This window comes from Mercenaria mercenaria, chromosome 18 (assembly GCF_021730395.1).
Source record: "Mercenaria mercenaria strain notata chromosome 18, MADL_Memer_1, whole genome shotgun sequence".
NCBI lineage: Eukaryota > Metazoa > Mollusca > Bivalvia > Venerida > Veneridae > Mercenaria > Mercenaria mercenaria.
In genome coordinates, this window is record NC_069378.1 from 38904939 (window position 1) to 38932871 (window position 27933).

The 27933-nt window shown below is 36.4% G+C and overlaps 1 protein-coding gene across 1 annotated transcript in view; it reads right to left on the reverse strand.

Annotated features, from left to right (window-relative positions):
• Positions 1 to 2801: 2801 nt before the first annotated feature.
• The window catches only part of LOC123537764 (ankyrin repeat domain-containing protein 50-like), a 41821-nt gene continuing 16689 nt past the window's right edge, over positions 2802 to 27933 (reverse strand). The window contains exons 4-6 of the mRNA XM_045321544.2: positions 27249 to 27350; positions 20932 to 21030; positions 2802 to 12163 (exon numbers count right to left, since the gene is read on the reverse strand). Of these exons, the coding sequence (XP_045177479.2) occupies positions 11822 to 12163; positions 20932 to 21030; positions 27249 to 27350 (543 nt within the window). The 3' untranslated portion in view covers positions 2802 to 11821. The remainder of the gene's footprint in view (positions 12164 to 20931; positions 21031 to 27248; positions 27351 to 27933) is intronic.

A 27933-nucleotide genomic window follows, 5' to 3' on the forward strand; every position in this document is an offset into this window, starting at 1 on the left:
TATAACATTCCACTGTCCGATATTTCTGATCACTTAACGATCACTCACAATTACAAAATAAAATCAACGTGTCATCAAAATTATCACATTACACGGCTTCATGGACATCACACCCTACTAACATTAAATTTGTAATCATGCGCCAACCAAACAAATGATGAATGATCGGGACTTTTTCAAAGATATGTTTTATTCCTGTAATTTTCTGATATTCTAACCTTTAAACAACCGAATTGTATGCACAGAAATAACGAAGAATTTATGGAATATAGCTTTTAGTTTAAATTTTGGACCTATCTTTTTCCAGCCCAACAACAGACATGTATATGTCACAAACCCGGCTTGTCCTCGAAATCAGTGTCAAAGGTTACTAGAACATAAATACAATAAATAAACAATCGCTTACTATGTTGTTAGATGAAACGGCCCGTGTTTATACATTCATATATATTCCGTATCGGGAACATTGACAATCACACTGTTCGATCTTTACCACGAACATGAAAACAGTTACTTTTATTCCTTTGTTTACATTTCAAACAAGACGATTCACATATACGTTTAAGAACGTAAATTCCGTGCTTTCCGACCCTCATGGTGTGTAAACTTTTGTAATTAAAAGTATGGTGTATTCGGCCAACCATTTGTAATTTCTGACGGTAAATATCATTAAGAGTATCATTTATGTTCACGAAATTTAATTGAATATTTAAGTTTTATACTAGCAAAAGAAAAGCATGATATACATGGTCGCTGGCTTTGAATTCCTCGCCCATCACCCACGTGGGATCGAAACCTCACTTGAGGTGTAAAACTTTTCACGTAAGGAAGCCATCCAGCTAGGTACTAGTCTGAGCTCCAAAAAAATGTCTGGAGGGGCACCTGGAGTCTTTCTCCACCAACAAAACCTGGGAAAAGTTCATTGTGTCGTTTCGGTGTTACTCTCAATCAAACAAAATAAACATTGTTCCCGCTTTGGTTTGTTTGTTTGTTTGTTTATATTTTTATATAAATGAATATGCAAAAAGGGTATTTGTTTGTTTCAGTGAAACGTCAAGACATGATATTACAATTATATATCAACAGTGAACGCCACATGCATTATATTTTCACGAGGGGTTAATGCCTTGATCTTACATGTAAAACGAACATATTCCTAGTGTATAAAGGTAAAGGTAAATATATATGTATATGTGTATGTACTCGCGGAATTAAATGTTAAGTGTAAAAAATATGTATTCACAGTGCAAATCATCCATGCTAAATAATACGTACGATATGTTTGCTTTCTCACTGTCTTACCTGTCCGAAATGGTCTATGCGATTTTTATCATAAGAGTTCTAGTTTAATTTTCATCTTAAATTAAAGCAAACGTGTTCAATATAATTTTAAACTTAAGCTTTGAAGTTTAGTAGGTTGTAGCATTCTCTAGGTCAAGAGTATTTTTATTACCTTCTGTAGTTAGTAATTATCTATTGTAAAAATGCTTTTTTAACCAAAGTGGAAGATATCAGGTACTTGAAAATGCAGCTTTCTAAAAGGTCAGTTTGAATTCTCGATGTCATTTGTCAGACATACCTCATAAAAATATTATTACAAAATTAATACTGCTATTTCTTTTGTTGCACTTTGCGGACTTATGATAAAGTTATATATATATTTATCTGAGCAGTACAATCCGTGTAAATGAGCACTACGTAAGCGCTCAGGCCCTTCTCGCACACCATACCTATAGTTCGGACTTCTTTAATGTGTAAAGGCATATGCACAAAAATGACAAATTTTGCCATCACCTGGTAAATTGTAATGTGTTTTTTAGAAAAGTAATAAACGGAAATAGAAAAATAGCTCTCAGCTCATTTACACGGATAGTTCAGCTTTATTATGTATGCTATACTTTTTCGCAGTTATGCATGATTACATAGAATACTTGCACCGAAAATTGTGACATAACCATACTGATAACTTTTCCCACTTTAGTCTTTTAATTAAAGTAAGAGACCAGCACTTCATGGTTTTAATGTATTGTCACATTGGAATAACGTTTGTTTTACAGTACCTTCGAAATTCCTCAGAAATAATATCATGTACCCCACCCACCTAATTCATAATTTCGAAATAGCATAGTCCTTAAGTAAAATAATTTGAATCGAGAAATATATTATAAAGAACAAAGTGCGACTATAATTTTCATCCTGCTTTAAGCAAATAATTTAAAATTCATACACAATGTATGAGGGGGCGGAGCTCATATCTCTCACAGTGCGAAAATATAGATTTCATATTTTCACAGTGTGAGCGATGAGATATGAAAATATTTAACTGATAGAATACAGTATTTCATTAGTTAGCATAAAATAAATAGAGGATATTTGGTTTGTTTTGAGTGAATATGGAATATATCTTACTGAGAAGTGTCGAGGTGAGATATATTTAATATTCACGAAAAAAAATTTTCTTTTTATTTTATGCTCAATTACGTTGAGATGTGCATTTTGCAACAATTTTTAATCTCCCCGCGGGAAACAGACACGCGTAAACAGACATAACGTCAGACGTGTTATGACATTATAGAAAGACGCACACAACATATAGTTCCATTTTATTTGATTCTTTGCTGCATAACGTTATGAAATTCTCATTAAGTAAAATAATTTGAATCGAGAAATATACCAGAAAGAACCAAGTGCGACTACAATTTTCATCCTGTTTTAAGCAAATAATTTAAAATTCACACACAATGTATCAGGGGGCGGAGCTGTATCTCTCACAGTGTGAAAATGTAGATTTCATATTTTCACAGTGTCTGAGTGATGAGATATAAAAAATTTTAAATGATAGACTACAGTATTTCATTAGTTAGCATAAAATAAATTAAATTATAAGTTTGGAATAAACTTTTGGAACAAACATAAACAAGAGGACCATGATGGTCCTGAATCGCTCACCTCTTCCCACATGACCCAGTTTTGAGTATGACATCGTTTTTTCTATTATTTGACATAGTGACCTAGTTTTTGAGCTCATGTGACCCAGTTTTGAACTTGACCCAGATATTATCAAGATAAAAATTCTGACCAATTTTCATGAAGATCCATTGAAAAATATGGTTTCTAGAGAGGTCATAAGGTTTTTCTATTATTTGACCTATTGACCTAGTTTTCCAAGGTATGTGACTCTGTTTTGAATTTTACCTAGATATCATCAAGGTGAACATTCTCACTAATTTTCATGAAGATCTCATGAAAAATATGGCCTCTAGAGAGGTCACAAGGTTTTTCTATTTTTATACCTACTGGCCTAGTTTTTGACCGCACGTGACCCAGTTTTGAAACTGACCTAGATATTATCAAGGTGAATACTCAGGTCAATTTTCATGAAGATCCATTGAAAAATATGGCCTCTAGAGAGGTCAAAAGATTCTAATAATTTTAGACCTACTGACCTAGTTTTTGACCGCAGTTGACCCAGTTTCAAACTTGACCTAGATATCATCAAGATGAACATTCAGACCAACTTTCATACAGATCCCATGAAAAGTATGGCCTCTAGAGAGGTCACAAGGTTTTTTTATTATTTGACCTACTGACCTAGTTTTTTAGGGCACGTGACCCAGTTTCAAACTTGACCTAGATATCATCAAGGTGAACATTCTGACCAATTTTTATGGAGATCCATTCACAAGTATGGCCTCTAGAGAGGTCACAAGGTTTTTCTATTTTTAGACCTACTGACCTAGTTTTTGACCGCACGTGACCCAGTTTCGAACTTGACCTAGATATCATCAAGATGAACATTCAGACCAACTTTCATACAGATCCCATGAAAAATATGGCCTTTAAAGAGGTCACAAGGTTTTTCTATTATTTGACCTACTGTCCTATATTATGATGGCACGTGACCTAGTTTCAAACTTGACCTAGATATCATCAAGGTGAACGTTCTGACCAATTTTCATGAAGATCTTTAAAATATATGACCTCTAGAGAGGTCACAAGGTTTTTCTATTTTTAGACCTACTGACCTAGTTTTTGACCACACGTGACCCACTTTCGAACTTGACCTAGATATCATCAAGATGAACATTCAGACCAACTTTCATACAGATCCCATGAAAAATATGGCCTTTAGAGAGGTCACAAGGTTTTTCTATTATTTGACCTACTGACCTAGTTTTTGACGGCACGTGACCCAGTTTCGAATCTGACCTAGATATCATCAAGGTGAACGTTCTGACCAATTTTCATGAAGATCTTTAAAATATATGGCCTCTAGAGAGGTCACAAGGTTTTTCTATTTTTAGACCTACTGACCTAGTTTTTGACGGCACGTGACCCTGTTTCGAACTTGGCTTAGATATCATCAAGGTGAACATTCTGATCAATTTTCATGAAGATCTTGTGAAATATATGGCCTCTAGAGAGGTCACAAGGTTTTTCTATTTTTAGACCTACTGACCTAGTTTTTGAAGGCACGTGACCCAGTTTCGAACTTGACCTAGATATCATCAAGATGAACATTCTGACCAACTTTCATAAAGATCCCATGAAAAATGTGATCTCTAGAGTGGTCACAAGCAAAAGTTTACGGACGCACGGACGGACGATGGACACCGCGCGATCACAAAAGCTCACCTTGTCACTTTGTGACAGGTGAGCTAAAAATGGACAATAATCATTAAAGCAACCCCAAAATGGATTGGGAATCAAGAGAACAATGCATTCAAACGCTAAATCAAAGAACACTTAAGAGTTTATGTTCAATGACCCATTATCAACCAAATCAGAGGAAGTGCAATGTAACTACTTGATGTTGTGGGCTGGCTCAAAAGGAAGACAAAGTTATTCCACATGGGAACTTATTAACACAGAAAAGAAGAAACTAAAAGCAAACTAGGAAAAGTTCGATAAATTGCAAACCCAAGAGCATGGTCATTTATAATAGATATCTTTTAAAGTCAGAGAGTGCAAAATGAAAAGGAACCGTTTGAACTTTCCGTGACAGAACTCAAAAACGTTAATAAAAGATTGCAATTATCCGACAGGGATTCAGCAGGACTTAATCCGTGATCACACTGAATTTGGCGTTAGGTCTGGGAAAATCAGAGTAACTGGTCATGGATCAGACCTAACGTTAGAAAGGTGCACAGACATTGCACATACCTATGAACTAAGTCAGCCACCACAATCTGTTGACGCAATTCAACAATGTCGAGACCGACAGAATTCAAAGGGTGAAGATAAAGGATGTAAACAATCTCATCATCAGAAAAATGGGAAAAGAAGACCACATGCGAGCGTTGTGGACACAAAAAACATTTTCATTTTAAAGAATGTCCAGCACAAGGACAAAAGTGCTACAAATGTGAAACATTTTCATACTTTGTGAAAATCTGGAAATACAGTGAACGAAACAAAGGAGTCAGACTTGTCGAGTGAAAGTTTGGATTTTCAAATTTGGACGGTAACAAATTTTATTTCTCGTTCCGACTGTGCAAATGTTGACATTTCTGTTCATAAAACCCCTTCAAAGGCGTTGAAACCTTTGCTGGATAATTCAATGGTCTGTTGAATCTTGTATCTGTGGAAGTTTGTTGGTCTGCAAACCCAAGAGCAATGTCATTTATGATAGACATCTTTTAAAGTCAGAGAGTGCAAAATGAAAAGGAACCGTTTGAACTTTCCGTGACAGAACTCAACTGCGACTGCGCAAATGTTGAAATTTCTGTTCATAAAACCCCTTCAGAATTTAAAGTTGAAACTGGGTCCCAATGGAATCTTATCCCTGAAAAAATGTTCCAGAAACTTGGTTTCATGGGCCCTTTGAAACCCTCCGGTCAGAGATTATCGTCTTACACTAAATGATCTCATTCCAGTTCAGGGGAAGGTTAATTTGACATCTAGCTACCAAGTGAATACCCTATTCTATGTTGTAGGCAGTTAATTTCCAGCTTTACCAGACATCTGTTGACCTAGTCCTAATTAAGCTGACCTATGCAATAGACAAAGAATCACATACTATTCTAGAGAAATAGACTATATTGACCGAATATAAAGAATTGTTTCGTGGGATAGGTTTGTTTCCAGGCACAGGCAGGTTCTCCAGCCAGACTGCTTTTTGAAAATCAACTTGTGAGATTCTAAGATCGGAGATGAATCGAAACATGTTTCTCAAAGATTTTACATATGATTGGTCTATAGTTGTTCTTATCAGATTTTTGTATTTTTCTGTAAATACGTGTGACCTTTGACTGTTTTAACTTTGAAGGAATATTTTGTCGCTGGTTGGAATAGATATGGTCAATAATAGCTGATGATGTTTTTGTGACTCTAGTAGGTTTTGTGACAAGTTGGTTTAAATTAAAAGTATTAATTATATCATTCCATTTTTGTTTTGAAGAAACTGATTTTGAAAGTTACAATTAAAGTCTCCAAAAAGAATGATTTCCTCATCTTCCATCTACAGCTTATCTAATATATCTTCAATTTTATCATTCCACATAGTTAAGGATAAATGTGGTCTGTAAATATATCCAATAATGAAAGGTTTTTTGTTTACCAAGTTTTAGTTCTAACCAAATAGCCTCTTTTATTTTCTTGTTTTAATGACTGGTTTGTTTGTTGTTTTTTCATTTCTTCTTCAAGAACGAGCAGATGTCCAGTTAAACAACTGTGTGTAGGTTTTCCATTGTCTTAAAGTTGTTTGGTTAATTGACTGTTGAATGTTTTCAGTTTTTCATTTTCAGATTTCAACTCTTCTTTTACGTTTAGGCACTCTCTGCAATGTTTGACTATATCACCACATTGTGTCGCTATAACACAGGTAATAATAATAATAATAATAATAAATTCTTTATTTAAAGAGGGTAAGACTCATTAAGTTTCATACATAACATACAAATCTTATTTTCAATGAGGCCCTCTAACAAACACAAAACCATTTACTCATACAAATGAAAATGTCACAGTCATTCCATAGAGCAGACTTGTAAAGAAGAAAAACACATGTTAACAGTCACATAACATAACTCTACACTGTATTGATTAAAAGAAAGTTTCTAAGTAAATATTTATATGAATTTACTGAGCTAGCATTTCTTATTGAGTAAGGTATATCTTTCAAAATTTCTACAGCCATAAAAGAAAACGAACGTTTAAGAAAGTTTGTTTTAGGTCGAAGGTGCTGTAGATCAAATTTCGTATTAGAACGAAGGCTATAGTATGTATTGTCACAAATTCCAATAGTGTCACAAATATAAGATGGTGCAAGTTTATTTAATGCTTTATAAACCAAAACACCAATATTGTATTTAATCCTGTTTGGAAAAGTTAACCATTTAAGTTCACAAAAGAGAGTACTGGATGATGTCTGGAAGGGTACTTTCAATATAAGTCGAGCTGCCCTCTTTTGAATTTTAAAGATTTTTTCTATATTTCCTTTAGAGCAGTTTCCCTATATAGTGGATGCATAGTCAAAAATCGGTAAAATGTATGAGTCATAAAACATATTCTTCATGTCAGCATTTAGATATTCTGTAAAAAAGATACAGTTTAGAGGGCAGTTTTTCACACACCTTTTTTACATGTTGATCCCAATTTAAATTTTTATCAATATAAACACCTAACAATTTTTGACATGATACATTTTGAACACAGTTATCATTTAGAGTTAGATTTATGTTTCTTACTTTATTTAATTTCTTGTTGGTACCAATTAACATACTGGTTGTCTTATTTGGATGGAGAGCCATATTGTTAGACATGCACCAATTATTAACTTTGATAATATCAATTTGCAATTTTCTTTCGATATCAGATACGTTATGGTCGCTTACATGCATTGTAGAATCATTGGCATACATGTCAGTGTTTGAGTTAACAACCAATGGAAGATCGTTTATATATATCAAAAAGAACAAGTGGCCAAGTATAGATCCTTGAGGAACACCAGTTTTTATATACGATAAAGAAGATTTAATATCATTCATTTGGACATATTGTGTTTGATTCTTCAGGTACGACTCAAACCAGCACAAAGAAAGTTCACTAAATGATAATGGTAACAGTAGTTGGTACATGTATTTCATAAGTTTGCGTTGGAATTTGGTTTTTGTCTTCAGCAGAGCATTTCTGATACCTTATTTTCCTTTGTAGAATTGTAACTTTTTACTGATGTGGTGTCATCAGGAGTTACATTTGGAGCCAGCTGGCTCCATCTGTTGCCTTTGGAAGCAGTTTCTGTTGGCTGGATAGGAAGGGTTGAGGACTTTTTCACCCAGAATGAACTTTTTATTTCAGGTTTTGGTGTTATGTAATATACACCTTTTCTCAAAGTTCAAAGCTTTCAACTGAGGATGTATCGCCTAAAGGCATATCTTCATTTTCAGGTTCTGACTGAACTGTATCATCCGTGATGCTTCTTTTACTGTCACTGACATTATGCACAAAAATCAAAGACGTCTCATCTGCTTTTAGTTCATTTTGGTAATTTTGCTTTTCCAAGGGTGGTCTAAATTGAGAGTATCATCTGTGGCGCTTCTTTTACTGTCACTGTCATTATGCACAAAAAATCAAAGACGTCTCATCTGCTTTTAGTTCATTTTGGTGATTTTGCTTTTCCAAGGGTGGTCTAAATTGAGAGTTCAAAGGCGTTGAAACCTTTGCTGGATAATTCAATGGTCTGTTGAATCTTGTATCTGTGGAAGTTTGTTGGTCTGCAAACCCAAGAGCAATGTCATTTATGATAGACATCTTTTAAAGTCAGAGAGTGCAAAATGAAAAGGAACCGTTTGAACTTTCCGTGACAGAACTCAACTGCGACTGCGCAAATGTTGAAATTTCTGTTCATAAAACCCCTTCAGAATTTAAAGTTGAAACTGGGTCCCAATGGAATCTTATCCCTGAAAAAATGTTCCAGAAACTTGGTTTCATGGGCCCTTTGAAACCCTCCGGTCAGAGATTATCGTCTTACACTAAATGATCTCATTCCAGTTCAGGGGAAGGTTAATTTGACATCTAGCTACCAAGTGAATACCCTATTCTATGTTGTAGGCAGTTAATTTCCAGCTTTACCAGACATCCGTTGACCTAGTCCTAATTAAGCTGACCTATGCAATAGACAAAGAATCACATACTATTCTAGAGAAATAGACTATATTGACCGAATATAAAGAATTGTTTCGTGGGATAGGATTGTTTCCAGGCACAGGCAGGTTCTCCAGCCAGACTGCTTTTTGAAAATCAACTTGTGAGATTCTAAGATCGGAGATGAATCGAAACATGTTTCTCAAAGATTTTACATATGATTGGTCTATAGTTGTTCTTATCAGATTTTTGTATTTTTCTGTAAATACGTGTGACTTTTGACTGTTTTAACTTTGAAGGAATATTTTGTCGCTGGTTGGAATAGATATGGTCAATAATAGCTGATGATGTTTTTGTGACTCTAGTAGGTTTTGTGACAAGTTGGTTTAAATTAAAAGTATTAATTATATCATTCCATTTTTGTTTTGAAGAAACTGATTTTGAAAGTTACAATTAAAGTCTCCAAAAAGAATGATTTCCTCATCTTCCATCTACAGCTTATCTAATATATCTTCAATTTTATCATTCCACATAGTTAAGGATAAATGTGGTCTGTAAATATATCCAATAATGAAAGGTTTTTTGTTTACCAAATTTTAGTTCTAACCAAATAGCCTCTTTTATTTTCTTGTTTTAATGACTGGTTTGTTTGTTGTTTTTTCAATTCTTCTTCAAGAACGAGCAGTTGTCCAGTTAAACAACTGTGTGTAGGTTTTCCATTGTCTTAAAGTTGTTTGGTTAATTGACTGTTGAATGTTTTCAGTTTTTCATTTTCAGATTTCAACTCTTCTTTTATGTTTATGCACTCTCTGCAATGTTTGACTATATCACCACATTGTGTCGCTATAACACAGGTAACAGTAGTTGGTACATGTATTTCATAAGTTTGCGTTGGAATTTGGTTTTTGTCTTCAGCAGAGCATTTCTGATACCTTATTTTCCTTTGTAGAATTGTAACTTTTTACTGATGTGGTGTCATCAGGTGTTACATTTGGGGCCAGCTGGCTCCGTCTGTTGCCTTTGGAAGCAGTTTCTGTTGGCTGGATAGGAAGGGTTGAGGACTTTTTCACCCAGAATAAACTTTTTATTTCAAGTTTTGGTGTTATGTAATATACACCTTTTCTCAAAGTTCAAAGCTTTCAACTGAGGATGTATCGCCTAAAGGCATATCTTCATTTTCAGGTTCTGACTGAACTGTATCATCTGTGGCGCTTCTTTTACTGTCACTGACATTATGCACAAAAAATCAAAGACGTCTCATCTGCTTTTAGTTCATTTTGGTGATTTTGCTTTTCCAAGGGTGGTCTAAATTGAGAGTTCAAAGGCGTTGAAACTTTTGCTGGATAATTCAATGGTCTGTTGAATCTTGTATCTGTGGAAGTTTTTTGGACTGATGTGCTTTTGATTCCACTTGGATTATTTTCTGCATTTGACAAATTAGAGAAGTTTTGTTTGATGTGATAGAGCATGATATACAACCACAACTTACATCCTTTTCCTTGCATTAACATAGTTAATGTTTTCTTGTAGACTGTCAGCACAACTTTCTTTTCGAGAGACATTTACCGTAGCTGTCAAACATGTCAAACCTGCAGTGCCTGTTAACTGATACAGTGAATTTTAAGATGATAATTATCTGTTTAAATATGGAATGAATTGATCCCCATTTAGGTATAGTTGGATAAGGAGGGATTGTGTCCGTGTTTGTTAAATTTAGCATGGAGGACTGCGGGGATTTTATTGGTGTGTGTGTGGGGGAGGGGTTCATCAGTTTGAATAAATCTGTAACCCCGTCAAAAATCTTTAGTTCTTGAATTTTTGAAATCCATACTTCATCAACCTTAAGTAACCTTTAAAGTTCGACTTTTAATTATATTAACATGTAAGTTAATTGCAAGAGGTTGTAAGCTCTGTCAGATCATCGATGTTAAGAAATGTTCATACAAATAGAAACATTTTAAATTGATATATTGGAAAATACCAATTTCTCATTTTTCTTCCACCTAAATTTGACGAGATGAAAGATCAATATTGCTGAAAAATAGTGTATTGCATGTTCATTATGAATCCCTAGTCATCAGTTAAAATACACATTAGTTGAAGTATCTCATTTTGAGCAAGGCAGTTGCAGATGTACAAAGATTTACATATATTTTCCTTTTTCATGCAGTGGTAATTTATTATAATACAGATTCATATTGATCAAATAGATTGAAATGTGATATCACTTTAACATAGCTTATACTGTGTGGTCATTTTTTATGCCTTACGTAAAGTGCGCATGCTCAAAACTTTACATCCATTGCTAAGGATTGGGCCATGTGTAAATTCATCTATAGAATAGTTGTACTTTTAACAACTTGCAAAACACCTCTTAACCAGATATCCCTCTAAACCACACAAAAACCTTGGTCCCAAGGCTGTCTGGTTTAGAGAGGTTCTGTATATTTCAATTCTTTTTAAAGAAACAACGGTAAGAAATCTGATACTATATTCGTGTATAATTTTCGTCTATTATTTGGTGGAAACTGGCTTCTGTACATGTAATCTGACTTTTTTTTTCAGTACATCTACTGTTAGGGTCAAAATGTCCTTCTAAGGCCTAAGTGGAAAGGTTGAAACATCTTAAACTGAAGTGTCTTAGGGTCAACAAATGTTTGCTATTTCAACCGAGACACATGTGCTTTGAAATCACATGTAAAAAACTGATCAAATATCAACAAAAGAAGCAATTATTTCAGAACACTCTAAAGTCTTTGTCAAAGGTTATATACTCCTTTAGCACTTGAGGAATAGGTAACTGTTGTACGCTGCTATAAATAGATCTTCCCCTGCAACACAGTCTCAGGTGTTCTCTTAAACTTGACCGACATATTCCAGTCAGAGACTTGTCCCTTTTCTCAAAATCAAGCAATAGTGTTTTCCTTTCATCATCACTGGTGAATTTGTTAGCAAGACAGAGCACTAGATCAGACTGAAAGCAACTGATCCCACATTTGATCAAAACCTGAATAACTTCTAACTTCATAGATCCTTTCATCTGACTGTCCTTCAAGATAGATTTAATTATTTCACATGCCTGAAAATATATATAAATAAAAAGTATAAATTAGTTCTACCATTATTTACATTTATTACAAATCAAAAACATTTCAGTCTGTAATTCTGACACTACCTTCCATAAATTGTGCTAAAGATTGTATGTGTTTAAAGAATAAGCCATGAATATATATAATTCAGTCTACCATGTATCACTGACTTAGATCATGAAACTTGAGGCATTTGTCTAAGACTATCTATAACATTATATGATAGTTTATGCCCTGATATAAATTAAACAGACTGTTTTGGACAAGAGGTCATTATGTTTTCATGGTACTAGGCAGCAATTTTAACAAGGGCATTTGATGTTCTCATCAGACTTTACTGTTTATCAATACATAACAAGGCAGTATACCATCCAGGCAGCAAAAAAATCTACAAAATACAGTTATCAGAATAGCTAAATAGTATCTAGAAGGTGTTTTTGTCACAAAAACATGTGTCTCCCCCTATGTATACCTTTAGCTCTGGCTGCCATTTTGTGCAGCACAGCGGAATGTGTCGGTGATATGCACAACTAGGCTTGGTACTGATCACTCCAGTGAAGTTTCTTCGAAATCCAGCCAGCAGTTTGACCTGCGAAAGCCGGACAAGATTTTTCTATTTTAAGCTCTGGCGACCATTTAGTGTAGCAAATCGGAATGTACCGGTGATATGCACAACACTTACTTGGCTTGGTATTGATTACACCTGTAAAGATTCGTTGAAATCCAACCAGCAGTTTGACTTGTGAAAGCCAGACAAGATTTTTCTATTTTTAGCTCTGGCGGCTATTTTGTGCAGCGAAGCCAAACGTGCCGGTGATATGCATAAGTTGGCTTAGTACTGATCACTCCAGTGAAGATTCATCGAAATCCGGCCAGCAGTTTTACCTGTGAAAGCTGGACAAGCTTAATACAGACAGACGGACGGACTGTCTACTACTTCAGCACTACTTTAACAGCCAAAGAGCCATTTGTCAAAGGGCCAACGATGGTCCCGAATAATCTGCTGAGCAACCAAAATGGCCCCTTAGGGATCCACTCCCTTAGTTTCAGACACATTGTGTAATGAGCCATTTTTTGAAAACAACTGTTTTACCTCCACTGAGGTCCTGTGGTTCATTTACAGCAAAAAACAATGGTAGACTGGCCCTCTAGTCACCTGTGGGATACTAAAATGGCCCACAAACCAAGTTTAGAGGCACAGACGGATGGATGGCGAAGGCAAAAGCAATATGTCTCCCCCATGTAATGAAGCAGCATAACTGATATCACACCAGTAATAATCATCGTTGAGGATTGCAAATATTGCAAAATAATACTCCTTGACATACCATGAAGATTAAAGCAAGGCCCTTAACCAAAATTCAACACAATGTGTGTATGCATGTTTGACAACACCAACCACTGAAAAGACATCATATGTCTGTCTGCAAGTGAAACAAGCCTATTACCAGTAAAAATGTAAAAACAAGAGGGTCATGATGACCCTGGATCGCTCACCCAAGTAATATGAGCTACATGTTTCAAATGTCAAACTGATGATTTTTAGAAATTTTTTGGAAGATTTTCCAATGTACAATCAAGTAACCCCTGGGGCGGGGCCAATTTTACCCCGGGGGTCATGATTTGAACAAAGTTTGTAGAAGTCTACAAGGCAATGTTACATATCAAATATCTAAGATCTAGGCCTTCTGGTTTATTTTTAGCAAATTTATGAAGATTTCCCTATGTACAATCAAGTAACCCCTGGGGCTGGGTCATTTTGACCCTGGGGGTCAAGATTTGAACAAATTTTGTAGAGGTCCACTAGGCAATTCTACATGTCAAATATCTAAGCTCTAGGCCTTCTGGTTTATTTTTAGAAAATTTTGAAGATTTTTCTATGTACAATCAAGTTACCCCATGGGACGGGGTCATGATTTGAATAAATTTTGTAGAAGTCTATTAGGCAATGCTACATGTCAAATATCTAAGATCTAGGCCTTCTGGTTTATTTTTAGAAAATTTTTGAAGATTTTCCTATATAAAATCAAGTGACCCCTGGGGCGGGGACAATTTTGACCCCGGGGTCATGATTTGAACAATTTTAGTAGAGGTCCACTAGGCAATGCTACAAGTCAAATAACTAAGCTCTAGGGCTTCTGGTTTCTGAGAAGAAGATTTTTTAAGATATTCCTATGTAAAATCAAGTGACCCCTGGGGCGGGGTCAATATTGACCCCGGGGTCATAATTTGAACAAATTTGGTAGAGGTCCACTAGGCAATGCTTCACACCAAATATCTAAGCTCTAGGGCTTCTGGTTTTTGAGAAGAAGATTTTTAAAGTTTTTCCTTTCGGTTGCCATGGCAACCAGAGTTCTGCATGGAATTCAATTCTTTGAATAATTTTTGTAGAGCTTCACCTAAGGAACATTCCTGTGAAGATTGGATGAAATTGACTTAGCGGTTTATGAGGAGATGTCGTTTAAAGTAAAAGTTTACGGACGGACGCCGGACTGTGAACGATCAGAATAGCTCACCCTGAGCCTTTGGCTCTGGTGAGCTAAAAAGAGCTGTTTTGTCCAAAGTTATGGCCTGTCTGATGTAATGAAGTCTCAAGTATGTGGTTACCTTGACCTTAGAACTTATGACCTAGGGGTCATACAGAACACAGACAATAGAACTAATAACCTAACAGGTCATGCAGAACACAGACAATAGAACTTATAACCTAAGAGGTCATACAGAACAGAGACAATAGAACTTATAACCCGAGAGGTCATACAGAACACAGACAATAGAACTAGTAACCTAAGAGGTCATACCGAACACAGACAATAGAACTAGTAACCTAAGAGGTCATACAGAACACAGACAATAGAACTAGTAACCCAAGAGGTCATACAGAACACAGAAATAGAACCAATAACCTAAGAGGTCATACAGAACACAGACAATAGAACTAGTAACCTAAAAGGTCATACAGAACACAGAAATAGAATTAGTAACCTAAGAGGTCATACAGAAGACAGACAATAGAACTAATAACCTAAAAGGTCATACAGAACACAGACAATAGAACTAGTAACCTAAAAGGTCATACAGAAGACAGAAATAGAACTAATAACCTAAGAGGTCATACAGAACACAGGCAATAGAACTAATAACCCGAGAGGTCATACAGAATACAGACAATAGAACTAGTAACTTAAAAGGTCATACAGAACACGGACAAAAGAACTAATAACCTATGAGGTTGTACAGAGCAAAAACAATAGAACTAGTAACCTAAGAGGTCATATGGAACACAGACAATAGAACTAATAACCTGAGAGGTCATACAGAACACAGACAATAGAACTAGTAACTTAAGAGGTCATACAGAACACAGACAATAGAACTAATAACCTATGAGGTTGTACAGAGCAAAGACAATAGAACTAATAACCTAAGAGGTCATACAGAACACAGACTAACAACTAATAACCTGAGAGGTCAAACAGAACACAGACAACAGAACTTATAACCTAAGAGGTTTTACCGGACACAGACAATAGAACTTATAACCTGAGAGGTCACACAGAACACAGACAATAGAACCAATAACCTAAGAGGTCATACCGGACATGAGAATAGAACTTATAACCTGAGAGGTCATACAGAACACAGACAACAGAACTAATAACCTAAGAGGTCATACCGGACACAGACAATAGAACTTATAACCTGAGAGGTCATACAGAACACAGACAATAGAACTAATAACCAAAGAGGTCATACCGGACATGACAATAGAACTTATAACCTGAGAGGTCATACAGAACACAGACAATAGAACTAACAAGTAAATGAAGTATTGCCATGCAATAAAAAGTCCCCTACTGGAAGGCACCTTATTTTCTCTACTGCAGTAGAGCATAATGAACTGATATCTGTCAATGATGAATAAACAATATTGTACTAATACAGTATGTTATAAACAAAAGACTAGGATTAAAATTTTTATATATAAAACCCTATGGTTGTTTTCGCATTTTTTGGCCGATAACCAAAAAGGCGACATTATTTATAGCAAAAAAAAAAAAAAAAAAAAAAAAAATTCCATATAAGTCCACATAAAACTCTTTACCAGATAGAGATAGGTCAAAATACACCTAAACATTGGATGTAACATGCATGTTACTGGTCTCGATTCTTCCCTATGGCCAGTAATAAGTAAGTTACAATATAAGCTATTTATAGTAAAACAAAGGGACATAATTCTAAAAAAAACAAGAGTGCCTCATGGTGGTGAACATTTGTGCCAAGTTACATCAAAATCCCTCTATGCATAAAGAAGAAATGCTCCGGACAAAGTCATTCTTGAATTTGGCATTTGACCTCTAAGCGTGACCTTGACCTTAGACCTAGGGACCTGGTTCTTGCACACAACAATCCGTCTCATGATAGTGAACATTTATGCCAAGTTACGTCAAAATCCCCCCATGCATGAAGATCATTCTTGTATCTGACCTTTGGTATCTATGTGTGACCTTGACCTTCGACCTAGGGACCAGTCATGCGCATGACACTCCCTCTCATAGTGGGAAACATTTGTGCCAAGTAATATTCAAATCCTGTTTTGCATGACAAAGTTATACACCGGACAGGAAAAATGTCCCATTAACCTTTGATCTCCAAGTGTGACCTTGACCTTTAAGCTAGGGTTCCAGGTATTGCGTAAGACATGTCGTTTCATCATGGGGAACATTTATGCCAAGTAATATTAAAATCCCTTGATGGTTGTCAGAGTTCTCGACCAGACAGGAAAAAAACCCTATTGACATTTGACCTCCAATTGTGACCTTGACCTTTGAGCTAGGGGTCAGGGTTTTGCGCATGACAGGTCGTCTCATCATGGGGAACATTTGTGCCAAGTAATATTGAAATATCTTCATGGATGGCAGAGTTATGGACCGGACAGGAAACAGACCCTGTTCATGCCATGTTAACATTTGACTGCCAAGTGTGACCTTGACCTTTGAGCTAGGGGTCTGAAAGTTGTGCATGACATATCGTCTTATTATGAGGTACATTTGTGCCAAGTAATATTAAAATCCCTTCATGGATGGCAGAGTTATGGACCGGACAGGAAAAAAGCCTTGTTGACCTTCAACCACCAATTGTGACCTTGACCTTTTGAGCTAGAGGTCTGAAAGTTGTGCATGACATATCGTCTTATTATGAGGTACATTTGTGCCAAGTAATATTAAAATCCCTTCATGGATGGCAGAGTTATGGACCGGACAGGAAAAAAGCCTTGTTGACCTTCAACCACCAATTGTGACCTTGACCTTTTAGCTAAGGGTCCGGGTTTTGCGCATGACACATCGTCTCATCATGGGAAACATTTGTGCCAAGTAATATTCAAATCCTGTTTTGCATGACAAAGTTATACACCGGACAGGAAAAATGTCCCATTAACCTTTGATCTCCAAGTGTGACCTTGACCTTTAAGCTAGGGTTCCAGGTATTGCGTAAGACACGTCGTTTCATCATGGGGAACATTTATGCCAAGTAATATTAAAATCCCTTGATGGTTGTCAGAGTTCTCGACCAGACAGGAAAAAAACCCTATTGACATTTGACCTCCAATTGTGACCTTGACCTTTGAGCTAGGGGTCAGGGTTTTGCGCATGACAGGTCGTCTCATCATGGGGAACATTTGTGCCAAGTAATATTAAAATATCTTCATGGATGGCAGAGTTATGGACCGGACAGGAAACAGACCCTGTTCATGCCATGTTAACATTTGACTGCCAAGTGTGAACTTGACCTTTGAGCTAGGGGTCTGAAAGTTGTGCATGACATATCGTCTTATTATGAGGTACATTTGTGCCAAGTAATATTAAAATCCCTTCATGGATGGCAGAGTTATGGACCGGACAGGAAAAAAGCCTTGTTGACCTTCAACCACCAATTGTGACCTTGACCTTTTAGCTAAGGGTCCGGGTTTTGCGCATGACACATCGTCTCATCATGGGAAACATTTGTGCAAAGTAATATTAAAATCCCTTCATGGATGACAGAGTTATGGACCGGACACAAAATTGCGGACGGAACAACGGCCGGACGGACGGACGAAAGGACAGGCGCAGACCATTCCTATAATTCCTCCGCCACGGCGGAGCATTAATTACCTTCTGCCATAAGGTACAGTCAGCACCATGTTTAAGAAGAATTACCTTTTGCCTTAAGGTACAGTCAGCACCATGTTTAAGAAGAATTACCTTTTGCCATAAGGTACAGTCAGCACCATGTTTAAGAAGAATTACCTTCTGCCTTAAGGTACAGTCAGCACCATGTTTAAGAAGAATTACCTTCTGCCTTAAGGTACAGTCAGCACCATGTTTAAGAAAAATTACCTTCTGCCTTAAGGTACAGTCAGCACCATGTTTAAGAAGAATTACCTTTTGCCATAAGGTACAGTCAGCACCATGTTTAAGGAGAATTACCTTCTGCCTTAAGGTACAGTCAGCACCATGTTTAAGGAGAATTACCTTTTGCCTTAAGTCAGCACCATGTTTAAGGAGAATTACCTTTTGCCATAAGGTACAGTCGGCACCATGTTTAAGAAGAATTACCTTCTGCCTTAAGGTACAGTCAGCACCATGTTTAAGAAGAATTACCTTCTGCCATAAGGTACAGTCAGCACCATGTTTAAGAAGAATTACCTTCTGCCATAAGGTACAGTCAGCACCATGTTTAAGAAGAATTACCTTTTGTCTTAAGGTACAATCAGCACCATGTTTAAGAAGAATTATAGTGGTGTCCGGTAATATTGCGGGTTCTCTCGTATCGCGGTAATCTCCCTTTGCCGGAAATTCTTCGCCGAGCAGCACCGCAGTGACTTACATTTGTAAACCGGAACCACCAGATTTTGTTTACAAACATTTTTTTGCAAAATTCCATCGTAAATGGTAAGTATTACTTAGTTTTATTGCAACTATTCAATATCTCAAAAATATGCATCTGCTCATCACCCCTTCCCGCCCAAAAACGCTTTTATATAAATTAAACTGAATCCACAAACTGGACAGCTTCAAAAAGTTCTTCTGTTGCATTGTTTTTATGAATGAAATTATTGCGGTCACATGATGACGTAAGTAGGCGTGTCCCGCAGTCAAAATCAAATACCGCGATATTTGACAACTATGGGATTGTTAAAGTAGGTCAAGTATGGCTGACATTTTATTGTGTTTTTATACATTCTCCGCTGGCTGAGAAAGAAAGATGATTTGCAAGTAATAACAGACAGTTGGTTTAAAGTTTTAATGCAGAAAACAAACTAAAGATCAGACTTTATTGATATGTTATTTATGTTCCGACCGTTAGTACCGCGATACGAGGGAACTCCATCCTACCTTTTGCCATAAGGTACAGTCAGCACCATGTTTGAGAAGAATTACCTTTTGCCATAAGGTACAGTCAGCACCATGTTTGAGAAGAATTACCTTTTGCCTTAAGGTACAGTCAGCACCATGTTTGAGAAGAATTACCTTTTGCCTTAAGGTACAGTCAGCACCATGTTTGAGAAGAATTACCTTTTGCCATAAGGTACTGTCAGCACCATGTTTGAGAAGAATTACCTTCTGCCATAAGGTACAGTCAGCACCATGTTTGAGAAGAATTACCTTCTGCCATAAGGTACAGTCAGCACCATGTTTGAGAAGAATTACCTTCTGCCATAAGGTACAGTCAGCACCATGTTTGAGAAGAATTACCTTCTGCCTTAAGGTACAGTCAGCACCATGTTTAAGAAGAATTACCTTCAGTCAGCACCATGTTTAAGAAGAATTACCTTCTGCCATAAGGTACGGTCAGCACCATGTTTGAGCAGAATTACCTTCCGCCATAAGGTACGGTCAGCACCATGTTTGAGAAGAATTACCTTCCGCGATAAGGTACGGTCAGCACCATGTTTGAGCAGAATTACCTTCCGCGATAAGGTACGGTCAGCACCATGTTTGAGCAGAATTACCTTCCGCGATAAGGTACGGTCAGCACCATGTTTGAGCAGAATTACCTTCCGCGATAAGGTACGGTCAGCACCATGTTTGAGCAGAATTACCTTCCGCGATAAGGTACGGTCAGCACCATGTTTGAGCAGAATTACCTTCCGCGATAAGGTACGGTCAGCACCATGTTTGAGAAGAATTACCTTCCGCGATAAGGTACGGTCAGCACCATGTTTGAGAAGAATTACCTTCCGCGTTAAGGTACGGTCAGCACCATGTTTGAGAAGAATTACCTTCCGCGTTAAGGTACGGTCAGCACCATGTTTGAGAAGAATTACCTTCCGCGATAAGGTACGGTCAGCACCATGTTTGAGAATTACCTTCCGCCTTAAGGTACGGTCAGCACCATGTTTGAGAAGAATTACCTTCCGCCTTAAGGTACAGTCAGCACCATGTTTGAGAAGAATTACCTTCCGCCATAAGGTACCGTCAGCATCATGTTTGAGAAGAATTACCTTCTGCCATAAGGTACAGTCAGCACCATGTTTGAGAAGAATTACCTTCTGCCATAAGGTACAGTCAGCACCATGTTTGAGAAGAATTACCTTCTGCCATAAGGTACAGTCAGCACCATGTTTGAGAAGAATTACCTTCTGCCTTAAGGTACAGTCAGCACCATGTTTGAGAGGAATTACCTTTGGCCATAAGGTACAGTCAGCACCATGTTTAAGAAGAATTACCTTCTGCCATAAGGTACAGTCAGCAATATGTTTGGGAAGAATTACCTTTTGCTTTAAGGTACAGTCAGCACCATGTTTGAGAAGAATCTGAGCAATCTGGTATTTCTTTTCCACCACAGCTGTTATAAAAGGTGATCTCTTTGCCTATGGGAAAATTAAATTTACACTCGTGAAACACCTTAATTTTTTTCAAATAAAAATAAAATCAGGACTAAAGCTTTTTTGATAGTAGTGAATTTGAGGCAAGAATACAACTGATAAACTTTAAAATATTTTTTGCATTATAACTGCTGTTACAAGTTACTACTCAAAGTCACAGCAAACATTATAGTTTTAGCTATTAGGACAATTTATCTGTGCAATATTGAAATACAAATACTCATGAACTAAACAAAATAAAACATTGCTTGTTCGCATTGCTTTCTACATACAGACTATAAATAACAAGAGCTGTTTCTGAAACATGTATGCCCTCAAAGATGGGCTGTCCCATTTTCACTATGTCCTTGACCTTTGACTTACTAACCCTAAAACAATAGGGCTCATCTACTTCATTAAGCCTAACTTTAAGAAATAGTTTTCAAGGTTCAGGCCCATGTGACCTTGATCTTTGATCTACTGACCCCGAAAATAATAGGGGTCATCTATGTCGAAAGCCCAATGATACTATGAAGTTTGAAGGTTCTGGGTCAAGTGGTTCTCAAATAATAGAGCAGAAACTGTTTCATAGATTCTCACCCTGTGACCATGACCTTTGACTAACTGACCCCAAAACAATCGTGGTCATCTATTTCATAATTTAAGCTCCATCATGCTACCAAGTCTGAATGTTCTGGGTCAAGTTGTTTTTAAGTTTTTGAGCAGAAATAGTTTTCAATGTTCAGGTCCCTGTGACCTTGGCCTTTGAAATATAGGGCTGGGACGATTTCAAAATTTTGAAACCGGTTAATCATTTGTATGTAATCGAATCGAACCAGTTAATTGAAAATGCTGTTTTCTTTCCTGATGACCGTATCAGATGACTTCATTAGGAACTTACGGACTTTATCATTTGCAAGCAGTGTGATAAATAATAAGTCATATTGTGGTGTATTTTATTTTAAATATATCACGATAGGCAAATCCGATACTATTGATTATGTTCAAGTGTTGATGTGTTTTAGCGGAAATATACTGCGGGTCTATCTGCTGGTCAAATAATAAAGATAAAGTACGATTCATGATGTTTATTGTTTGAGAGCGATTAACGGTTTTGCAAAATTGAAGTAATCGAATCAGATCCGATTAACCGAGTAATCGTCCCTGGTGAGTCCTATTGAAATACTGACCCTACAAACAATAGGGGTCATCTCTTCATAAGCCCAACCATGCTATCAACTTAGAAGGTTCATGGTCAAGCAGCTGAAGTTAATGTACAGATACCATTTCCAAGGTTCAGGCCCCTTTGACCCTGACCTTTGACCCTCGAAATAATGAGGGTCATCTACTTTATATGCCTAATCATGTTACCAAGTTCAAATGTTCCGAGTCAAGTGGTTTTCAAGTTTTTGGACGGACACCATTCGCTGTACCGACAGACGGACCGACCTACCAACCAACGCCATTGACATGCGCAAAGCAGTATATGCCAACTTCTTCAAATTGGGGCATAATAATGCCAAGATGCCAGTGATCAAAAGTGAATCCAAAGTAAAGGTAGGAAGGATTCTCAATGTCACATAACTTATGCACTCTTAGAGCTATGTGTATGTGTATGTAGCCTATCAGTACCTATTCTTAAATGGTATCTACTCTCAAACAAAATTTTCATTTTCAATAATTCCACATCTGTTAAAGGCGTATGCTAGATAAAATTTTCACAAGGCAGAAATCGCACTGCTCACCGTTTCCGGAAAAGTTGCATGGTTTTGGATATTCGGACAATCGCTGTGTTTATTTCTAATGCTTGATCAAAACAAAACCAAATGATAGGATGTAAGTTTCGGGACAGCGTAATAACGTTTGACTGTCACAGTCCCGTCAAGTCTGAGCTTATTGTGCGTATTTATGTAAGGACACCTCCGATGAAGTTTGTTGGGAACGTTTTCTGGTACATGTACATATGAATGTATTTGTAAAGATAACAGGTCTGATAATGAATTTATGTTGACATTAAAGCATACAATTGTCTCGCTGATATTTTTGAACGTATGTTTTGTGTTTTTGTTTCTGTCATTTTAGTGTCATCGGCTGAAACCGGTGTCGAGTTAGATATCTCCTCGCACTTCTTCACATATTTCCAAAGATTTTAGTCTCTTATTTAAAATTATGAGTTACATTTGACCCATTTTACGTTTCTTTATGAATATTTTTTTTTTTGTAATCAATTGAAGTCTGACCAGTATTTATGACTATTTTGGATTTATAATGGTTTTTATTTTTTGGCATGAAGATCACAAACCAGTATCATAAAGGGGCAATAATTCAAAATGACAAGAGGACCATGATGGTCCTGAATCGCTCACCTCTTCCCACATGACCCAGTTTTGAGTATGACGTCGTTTTTTCTATTATTTGACATAGTGACTAAGTTTTGAACTTGACCTAGGTATTATCAAGATAAAAAATCTGACCAATTTTCATGAAGATCCATTGAAAAATATGGTCTCTAGAGAGGTAACAAGGTTTTTCTATTATTTGACCTACTGACCTAGTTTTCGAAGGTACGTGACCCTGTTTTGAACTTTACCTAGATATCATCAAGGTGAACATTCTCACTAATTTTCATGAAGATCTCATGAAAAATATGGCCTCTAGAGCGGTCACAAGGTTTTTCTATTTTTATACCTACTGGCCTAGTTTTTGACCACACGTGACCCAGTTTCGAAACTGACCTAGAAATCATCAAGGTGAACATTCAGATCAATTTTCATGAAGATCCATTGAAAAATATGGCCTCTAGAGAGGTCACAAGGTTTTAATAATTTTAGACCTACTGACCTAGTTTTTTACCGCACGTGACCCAGTTTCAAACTTGACCTAGATATCATCAAGATGAACATTCAGACCAACTTCCATACAGATCCCATGAAAAGTATGGTCTCTAGAGAGGTCACAAGGTTTTTTTTATTATTTGACCTACTGACCTAGTTTTTTAAGGCACGTGACCCAGTTTCAAACCTGACCTAGATATCATCAAGGTGAACATTCTGACCAATTTTCACGAAGATCCATTCAAAAGTATGGCCTCTAGAGAGGTCACAAGTTTTTTCTATTTTTAGACCTACTGACCTAGTTTTTGACAGCAGTTGACCCAGTTTCGAACTTGACCTAGATATCATCAAGATGAACACTCAGACCAATTTTCATACAGATCCCGTGAAAAATATGGCCTTTAGAGAGATCACAAGGTTTTTCTATTATTTGACCTACTGACCTAGTTTTTGAAGGCACGTGACCCAGTTTCGAACTTGACCTAGATATCATCAAGGTGAACATTCAGACCAACATTCATACAGATCCCATGAAAAATATGGCCTCTAGAGAGGTCACAAGGTTTTTCTATTATTTGACCTACTGACCTAGTTTTTGATGGCACGTGACCCACTTTCGAACCTGACCTAGATATCATCAAGATGAACATTCTGACCAATTTTCATGAAGATCTCATGAAATATATGGCCTCTAGAGAGGTCACAAGGTTTTTCTATTTTTAGACCTACTGACCTAGTTTTTGACCGCACGTGACCCAGTTTCGAACTTGACCTAGATATCATCAAGATGAACACTCAGACCAATTTTCATACAGATCCCATGAAAAATATTGCCTTTAGAGAGGTCACAAGGTTTTTCTATTATTTGACCTACTGACCTAGTTTTTAATGGCATGTGACCCAGTTTCGAACCTGACCTAGATATCATCAAGATGAACATTCTGACCAATTTTCATGAAGATCTCATGAAATATATGGCCTCTAGAGAGGTCACAAGGTTTTTCTATTTTTAGACCTACTGACCTAGTTTTTGACCGCACGTGACCCAGTTTCGAACTTGACCTAGATATCATCAAGATGAACACTCAGACCAATTTTCATACAGATCCCATGAAAAATATTGCCTTTAGAGAGGTCACAAGGTTTTTCTATTATTTGACCTACTGACCTAGTTTTTAATGGCACGTGACCCAGTTTCGAACTTGACCTAGATATCATCAAGGTGAACGTTCTGACTAATTTTCATGAAGATCTTGTGATATATATGGCCTCTAGAGAGGTCACAAGGTTTTTCTATTTTTAGACCTACTGACCTAGTTTTAGACGGCACGTGACCCAGTTTCGAACTTGACCTAGATATCATCAAGGTGAACATTCTGACCAATTTTCATGAAGATCTTGTGAAATATATGGCCTCTAGAGAGGTCACAAGGTTTTTCTATTTTTAGACCTACTGACCTAGTTTTTGATGGCACGTGACCCAGTTTCGAACTTGACCTAGATATCATTAAGGTGAACATTCTGACCAACTTTCATAAAGATCCCATGAAAAATGTGACCTCTAGAGTGGTCACAAGCAAAAGTTTACGGACGCACGGACGACGGATGACGGACACCGCGCGATCACAAAAGCTCACCTTGTCACTTTGTGACAGGTGAGCTAAAAATGTGAAAAATCTAATTCGGTGACCACCCTTTTTCTTTTTATATTTTAAAAGTAAACATCATATTCTGCTATTCTTGCAAGTTTAATCAAATTCCTTTATGTAGATTTGGAAATATTAACTGCTGAAGGAAATATACAGTATTTCATAATTATGATGCTTTTTTGACTTAGAAAACAACAACAAGTGTCATGCAACTATTTCTTGAATTTCATTAAAATTTCTATTTGTTTTGAAGGGAAATAATCATGTCTGATGAGATTTGACTATCAGTTATACTTCATGAATCATTTATTTGATTCCTTGATCTTATATGCTATGGCAGACACGCTCTAGATTTCAGGATACACTTGTATCATGGTCATGCATTATAATCTGATATAAAATGTAAACGAAGATGGTGACCTCCATTTTTCTTTTTCTTTTTAGGTTACTTATAGAATGAACTAACAATATATGAAATATGAACAAATTCTGTTATTGGGAAAAAAATGGTGAAATTCTAGCATACGCCTTTAAATATTGCAAATGGTAGGCAAGTATAAAGAGATGCAGATTACATTCCTAGGTATTGTTTTGACTTAGTTCCAAAACATTAGCCATGCTTTGAAGAATTTTATAGCAGATCAAATCACAAATCTAGCAGCCATATATAATTAAGTTGTTATTTTATGTAAATGAAATATATTAATGCATCTTTCTGTTTAAAACTTTGATAGAGAATCAAATAACAAATATTTCTCAAGTTTTCTATTGAGTATCAACATGTTCCACTTTATTTCACTTTGTTTAAATCCTACGACCTGTCAAAGTTGGCACTCATACTTGATTTACTTTTTCAAATGTTCAAGATTTTAATCAAGCAAGGTGACCAATCATTGTCTGGGTTATGATAAATATCCACATTAGTTAAAATACCAGTGTCTTAACACTGTAAACCAGAGTTTTGTAGACCACAGTGTTGTTACTGGCAATCAGTTCTCTTGTGGCTCTTGCGTTGCCATGTATAGGATTTTAAAGGGACTTTTTTCCCAACGAAATGAAGTAAATAAGTTAATTTCAAATCATCTCCATATTTTTGATGTGACTTAATGTTTCCTGTTTTAAATAAAAAATGTTTCAAGTTTTCATCCATCTGTAACTTGACAGGAATGGTCATTCAAAAGTTGGTTCAATCTGGTCAAAATGTTTTTACTAATACAGCACCTCTTTAAGGTCATCACCGTTATTTATAAAGGTTGCACTGACAAAAAGAAAGGAGATAAAAGTGATGACATATATTACTCTACAATCAAGGTTTGATTTTTTCTTGCTACATAGAAGCTAAAAATCTTGTTGTTGTGAATAACTAAAAAACTGTTAGAGAATTGGTCAAATGAGACCCAAGCTTGCACTGACTATCAAAAACATCTGATAATGTATGTGAATGAATGTATGTTTCTGTATAAATATCATTACTTCTGTGTTTTGAATTAAATTTCTTAGTAATTTTGAAAAGATCCATCCAAAGAAAACAAAGATATTGGCCAGACAGAATCATCAGTAAATGACCTTGACCTTACAAACCTAAAAATGACTCAGGAAGTGAACATTTACAGACAGACAGATGGACGTTCAGACACACAGATGAACCTTTAGGAACTAGTTTACCCAACCCTAAACTACATTAGTCATCCTCAGTATGGGTATAAACAGAACATATTAAGCTATAACAAAGTGCCTGTACCTGGCCTGTAGGTCTGTCCAGGAGAGATCCATTTTTCACAAGATATTCCACCATATCTGCTTTCTGTAATCTCAAAGCCCAATGAATAGGTAACCATCCATCCTAGAATTACAACATACTGCAACATGCATTTATTTTATTTAAACATTCATCAAGTAACACAATTTTTCAACTATAATATTTCATGACTGTTAAAAAGAAACTTGGCAATACCAATAAACAAGAGCTGTCCGTAAGACAGCCAAGCTCGACTATTCGAAATATTGACCCAGAAGCAGGAAAATATTACCCAAAAAAGTTAAATATCAAAAGAGTTTTAAGTTCAAAAGGGGGAATAATTTGACCAAAATGCATATCAGTTATGGGACTTGCTGCTATCAACTAGTTTTATAACCCCGAAGGCACATGAGAAGTTTCAATTCAATATCTGCATTAGTTTTGGAGATAGTAACTTGCATGTAAAACTTTAACCAGAATTTTCAAAGTCCAAAAGGGGGCATAATTTGCCCAAAATACATGCCAGAGTTTTGGGACTTGATCCAGTGAGGTTAGTAATTGATCTAGAAAAAGAAAAAATAAGTTTCAAATCTATATGCCTTTTAGTAATAGCTGTATGTACTTGCACGCAAAACTTCAACCAGAATTTTCTAAGTCCAAAAGGGGCATAATTTGGCCAAAATGAAAG